This window comes from Lipotes vexillifer, unplaced genomic scaffold, assembly GCF_000442215.2.
Source record: "Lipotes vexillifer unplaced genomic scaffold, Lipotes_vexillifer_v1.1 scaffold782, whole genome shotgun sequence".
Taxonomy (NCBI): Eukaryota; Metazoa; Chordata; class Mammalia; order Artiodactyla; family Lipotidae; genus Lipotes; species Lipotes vexillifer.
In genome coordinates, this window is record NW_006791339.1 from 709210 (window position 1) to 715601 (window position 6392).

Genomic DNA, 6392 nt, shown 5'->3' on the forward strand with positions numbered 1-6392 from the left:
CCCCGCCTCCCCCTCCCCTCCCCGCCTGGTCTGGCCTGACTACGAGTGGGCACCACCGGCCAGGGAGTCTCAGCCAGCATCGCTGTCCTGGCCCTCCCGAGTCAGACCTCGGGGATACCAACCTCAGGGAATTTGGGGAATTCGGAAGTGACCCCGCAGCCCGACCGGCCCAGCTGCCAGGAGCCTGAGGGTGCCCTCCCATCCGTCCCTGGGTCTCCCGGGTCCTCTGGCTGCTGCCAGGCTGAGGAAGAGCCGAGTTACTCTTCTGGCTACATATATACCTCAGAGCGGTCTGGCAGGGGAGAGGCCAGCAAAGAGACTCCCGGGCTGCAGGCCGCCAGCCCCTCCCCCCCCCCCCCCCCCCCCTCCCCCCCCCAGCCATTTGTACATTTTTACAGCAAGTGGTGGTCGGTTTATGGATGCGCCTACTGGACGGGCACCTATGGGCCCTCGAAAGAAATCCACTTCAACCTGCAGTACCTCCATTCAAAGCTCCTCCCGGCTCTACAATTGGGAGGACGCGAAACCCGGGAGAGCGAGTCTGCGGCAAGCGCATCCCTTCCCGGATCCGCGGGCTCTCGAGAGAGAGAACGCCCCGCGGGAGAGCACCGGGTCCACGGGGAGGGCTTGAAGACGTAGCCCTCGGCTCCCAAACAAATGAGACTCCGTCCTGGACGTTCTTTAAGCCCTCGTTGCCGCGGGTCCCAGGGCTCCTTTGAACTGTGAGTTGAGTCTGCGTTTGCCCTCTGGAAACACACTTTGGGGTCTCCCTCCTCCAACACGGACGGGTGACCCTAGAAAGTGCTCTGGCCGCTCCACTCAACCTTTGGAGGCAGAAAACTTGGAAAAAGTCTAGCTCCAGAAGTAGCTTAGGAAACAGGACACAGGCTTTTGTGGCCCCCAAGTGTGCAAAAAGGAACTGAGAAAGTTGTTCCGTTGACAAATTGAATCATTTTATGTAGAACCAGGTTAAACAGGGCTGCATTCTAAGCAGCGTCCCTCCTGTGTACTATGAATGCACGTGGGGCCCTCCCCACTTGGGTGGGTGAGGGCATGTCCAGACTTTTTCTGGTGTCTCCAGAGGCTGGTCTCCCCTTGCTCAGAGGGTCAACCAAACCTTTTGACTTTGGGCAGAGCCGAAAGCTGCCTGCGTTTCCCGCTTGCGAGTGGATGTTTGAAGAGCCCACTCGCAGTCGGTTGAGCAGCTGTACTCCCCCCTCCATCTTGCCTTCTTAGTTTGCCTTAATTAGGGGGTGGGGAGTTGGGTTTGGGGGCCCGAGTTCATGTAAAAACTGTCAAGTGAGTTAAGGGGAAGGGGAAGGTCTCAGAGAGAGGGTGGAGAACTCCAGTGCAGAAAAAATTCCAAAATCGTAAAAGGAAAAGGGGGAACTTGAAGCCCAGAAGTCATTGTTTCCTTTATTTCAAAGGGAAAAACCTGCCTGATTCTCATCCTTTTGATTGATTAAGGCCCTGAATACCTCGCAGGCCCCGAGTGACAGTCCTTGAATAGACTCGAGCGAATAAAGCGCGGTGCTGAGCGCGGGGCTGGCACTCGGGGGTGTAAAGGAGGCGAGTTCGCTGGCACTTACCAAGTTATAAATAAAAGACTATGCACAATAGCACCTTCTCTAAGGACAGACAGTCTTTACAACACTCCTGGCGTCATATCCTGCTGGGGACACTTCAGCTCCTAGCCAAGACTTTGCTCCTTTTATTTTGCCAGCAGTTTAGTCTGAATACCATAATAAATTCCTGAGAACAAATGCTGCAGCCGGGCAAAACTTTAACATATAGATGCATCTCTGCCAAAGCATTCGGGGAATCTATACCTCCAGATTTAGAGCTGGGGCTTCCTAGAGAGGGTTTTTTAATCAAGAAGAGGAGACCTTTTTCCTCTCTCTTCCCTTCCCCAGCCTTCAACCAACCAGTACTGGGGCCTCCAGCCACTACCTAAGCTTCACACTATCCCTGCCCCCAGACTGTGAAGACAAAAGAACTTATCAGCACACTCTGGACTCTTCCTGAGAGGAACCCCATAGGGAAGACCCTCATAATAAGCCTATGCCAAGGGGCATGGACCAGAGGAAGGAAGACTAAAGATGTCTGGGGGCTCCAATGACTTCTTATTGTAATTGCACCCCCTTCCTTGGCAAGTAAGCCAAGGAAAGCGGGCGCGAGGCAGAGCCGCAGGGAGAACAGAGGCATAGAGACACACAGAGAGACAGAATGAGAGGAAGAGTCAGAGACAGAGAAAGACACACAGAGATACACACCGAGAGATAAGGAGACGGAGAAATAGAAAGTCACGGAGAGAGACACACATAGAATGACAGACAGACGGACGCGGACCCCTCTCCAGTCTCAGCAGCTGCCATCTCCCTCGGACTGTCTCTCCCTGTTTCCGTGGGTGTACCCTTCTCTTCCCGGGGAAGAGGCGCAGCGCCGGTTCCTCTCCGGGCCTGCCGAGGCTTCGGCGCCGCCGGGGATGGGAAGAGAAAGTGGCCGCTGTCGCCCAATCAGCGCGTGTCTCCGCCACCCGGGACGGTCTCCCCGTCGGCCAATCGCAGCTCAGGGCTCCTGACCAAGCTTTGGGCGAAAGAACTAATAAATGCTCCCGAGTCCGGATCCCCGCACTCGGTGTCACGACGGGAGGAGACTCAGGCCGGCCGCGCACCGCCCCCGGCACCCCCCCCCCCCCCCCCCCAGCCTCCACTCCACCTGCCTCCTCTGGGCTGGGACTGGGCCAGGGCCACCCCCTCTAGTCCTCACACTTCAGCTCTCACCCTTGAACCCTAAACTGCCATCTCTCACCCTTGCCCATCTCTCTATATGTGCTCATCTGAGCCCCCTACTCCCCTGCATTCCCGCCCCCCCTCGGCTCGTCGCGGCGCTCCGAGCCCCCTCCCCAGCGCTCCCAGCCGCGGGGCCGCTCGCCCAGCTTCGCACCAAACTTTTCCGCCCTGGGCTCGGGATCCTGGACTCTGGGCCCTCCCTGCCCGCCCCTTTCCCCGGTTCCACCTCGAGCCTCTCTTTGGACTAGGAGCGAACAACCCCCTCCCCGTGTCCCTCCTCTCGCTCCAGTCTTTTTGGGGAGGGGCTCTCCACGTTCGGGGGAGTTGCCGAGGGTCACCAGCGCCTCTCTCGTCCTTCTGTTTCTCCTTCACCTGGATATAATTTCCAAGCGGCGCTGTCCCCAGGATGACCACACTGGCCGGAGCTGTGCCCAGGATGATGCGGCCGGGCCCGGGGCAGAACTACCCGCGCAGCGGGTTCCCGCTGGAAGGTAAGAAAGGGCCTCAGCGCCGCCCAAAACCCCGGGGCCGCGGCGGGGCTGCTGCACCCAGCCCCGGGTCTCCACAGGTTCCTTTGGCGCGTCCAGGAGCCCATTCCCGGTGTACCCCCGCCCCAGGAGGGAACAGTCGGGCGAGATCCCGACTCGATTTTCTCTGGGCAAACGAAGCGCCCCTCTCTCAAGTCCTCGCGGAACTTGGCCGTCAGGCCTGCTCCTGGGCCGTTGCGCTTTCCTCTGTTGTTTTGGAAATGCCTTGGTGGGGAGAGGATCAGGCGGCTTCTGAGCACCAGAAAGCGACTTCTCAGCATTTTGTCCACCCGAAGGCATCTCAAAACTGTCCCGGTTGCTCCCATGTTTGCTAAACTTTTGTTAATTCCGGAAGGAATTTCTTGCCGCGGCAAAGTTGTGGTGGAGTTTGGAAAATTTAGTATTAATTGATTTATTAATTAGAATTCCGTTCATCTCCAGTGGCATCTCGAAGTTTCCCCAACCCGTTTGGGGAACTGCCTTTCAGTTAGCCTGAAGGTTCTGGAATCCCAGGGAGGCAAGAGGATTTGCAAGCCCGAAACTTTCTAGGCAATTTGCGAGGTTGAGGCGCCCGAGCCGGGATGCTGACCGGGTGGCGCCCAGCCTTGGCCCTCAGTCCGGAGTAGGATGTAATATCCAGGGCACCAGCGGAAGCGAGGGGACCTGCGAGCAGACCCGTCTGTCGCCTCTGTCCCGAGGTGTAACAGGTGACACGCACTGACACCTGCGGCTTGCTTTCAGGACCCTCTTTGACCTTTGGCTGCGGCCCTCTTAGCCAGAAACCCGAAGGGCTGTCAGCTCCTCCAAGTGCCTTAGAAAGAAAGCTGCCCCAGTTAGACAGGGTTTAGTGCGACTTCGAGAAGGCCTGGGTGAACATCTTTCTGTCAGGAGGCTGTTCCAGCCTCAGAGTCTCCCCCCACAAGTTGTCCCCTTTCCTGGGCGCAAAGGGGAGACAGTTTCACTGGAGCGAGTTACTTTGCCCTGGTTGTTCCCTTCACACAAGATTATGTGCCCCTGAATTGCTTAATAATTTGAACAAGTGTAGTTGAAACAGGGTCTGGGGCTGGGAGCCTGAATGGAGCAGTTTCAGTGTTGAGGCTGTAACATGGCGATTGGCCAGAGGAGTGAGAAATTAGGTGGGTTCATCTTTTGGGCTGCTCTCTGCTCTCCCGAAATGACGTTCTGTGCGTCTCTCTCTTCGCCTTCTGCTCTCAGTGTCCACCCCCCTCGGCCAGGGCCGGGTCAACCAACTTGGCGGTGTATTTATCAACGGCAGGCCACTACCCAACCACATCCGTCACAAGATTGTGGAGATGGCCCACCACGGCATCCGGCCCTGTGTCATCTCCCGCCAGCTGCGTGTGTCCCACGGCTGCGTCTCTAAGATCCTGTGCAGATATCAGGAGACGGGCTCCATCCGTCCCGGCGCCATCGGTGGCAGCAAGCCCAAGGTGAGTGCGTGGTCCTGGCCCTGGAGGCCTCCTGCCTGCAGTGTCCCGAGCTAGGGAGGAATGGGCAGGGGGCAAGGACTGCCACCTGGGGCTTTCTGAGGAGTTTTTCCAAATCTGAGAAGGTGTGTGTGTGTGTGTGTGTGTGTGTGTGTGTGTGTGTGTGTGTGTGTGTGTGTAGGGGGGGGTGTGTGTGTATTGGGGGTTGAAGGGAAGTGGCTAGAGTGCTGTCTTAGCTGGCGCTCCTTGATAAATGCTAAGGAAAAACTCCAGCCTTTTTGCAAAGGTGATAAAGCATTTGTTTTTTATGCCCCAGAGTCCTGGAATCCCCATCAAATTATTTTAATAGGCAAACACCCAAAGTGTGCAAGCTGTATGTGCCCACCTGTTGCTGGTTTCTTCCCCAAGTATCATCCCAGCTCCCAGCCACTGCACTGCCTTTTCCAAAACTAATCCAAGGAGCCACTTTTGGTTTTTAATGGTTTCTCTCCCAACTCCCATCCCCAGTCGCCTCCAGTCCAGATTGTCTTCAAGGAGTCAAAAGCCAGGGTGATTTGTTTTCTTTGTAAAGAGCCAATGACTTGGCTTTTAAAAGGTACTTTGGTGCTATCCTCAAATTATTTTGGTTCTCCTTAAGAAAGGAAAGAGAATCATACTGGCTACGGCTGAGTGGGAGGGGATTGTATAAGGTCTGCCTTTTCTTCTGGATGTGGGGAAAATCCAATATAATTTTCTAGTTGCCACAGGGCAAAACCCAAAGGACGGTTCTGGTAAACTGAAGACTTCCAGACAACCGCCTCTCCTCCTGCCATGCCAGCCCCCTTTGCAACCTCTCTGAGAATCTCTGGAAACTCTTTTTATTGGGAAAAAAAGAGCCAGCCTCTAAAATTATCCATATTTGCTATCCTCTCTAATTAAAAAAAAACCTGGATACTCACCATTTGCGTTTCATTTTGGACTTCACCTTAGCTAAAATCTCGTGCTCCTTTGGAAAAGGCCCAAGTTGCAGATCTAACTTGAGTTTTCTGCTACTCTTTCAAGCACTCCTTTTTTAGTTTCGTTTTCAGGTTGATTCAGTGTAAGAGGTTGCCTTTCTTTATTTCCATGGATCAGAAAGTACACCCCTTCCAATATGTCATACCTCTTCTTATTTTAAGCCGATCGAGGGGCTGATCTGGGGAGGAGTACCCAGGCTGCTTCCGGGTGGGATGGTTTCCTCTCTGCCCCTTTCTAAAGGACACAGCCCCAGAGAGCAAGGGTCCTTTTGCTAAGCAGAGGGACCTTCCCAGGGGGCGCAAGAAGGAGCGTCCCTCCAGGCCGGAGGCGGTGCGGCCGCCACATCTGGCCCAGAGGACTGGGTACCAACGCCTGCCTGCCTGTTCTCTTAAAGCAGGTGACAACGCCTGACGTGGAGAAGAAAATTGAGGAGTACAAAAGAGAGAACCCGGGCATGTTCAGCTGGGAAATTCGAGACAAATTACTCAAGGACGCGGTCTGTGACCGAAACACCGTACCCTCAGGTACCAGGCTCATTAACGTCTTCCTGGGGCGAGGCGTCAGTCGCTATTATCCGGGCGAGCCATCTGAACCATCATCACCCCAATGATCGATCTGGGCGATCGGAA

The 6392-nt window shown here is 55.4% G+C and overlaps 1 protein-coding gene across 4 annotated transcripts in view; it reads left to right on the plus strand.

Moving 5' to 3' along the window:
* Nucleotides 1–2916: 2916 nt before the first annotated feature.
* Nucleotides 2917–6392, plus strand: part of PAX3 (paired box 3) — a 98214-nt gene continuing 94738 nt past the window's right edge. For 2 of the 4 annotated variants that reach the window (XM_007464338.1, XM_007464341.1), the window contains exons 1-3: nt 2947–3283; nt 4535–4770; nt 6158–6287. In XM_007464338.1, the coding sequence (XP_007464400.1) occupies nt 3199–3283; nt 4535–4770; nt 6158–6287 (451 nt within the window). In that variant the 5' untranslated portion in view covers nt 2947–3198. Of the gene's footprint in view, nt 3284–4534; nt 4771–6157; nt 6288–6392 lie in introns of all 4 variants that reach the window. The other 2 variants (XM_007464339.1, XM_007464340.1) reach the window with 2 other exon arrangements.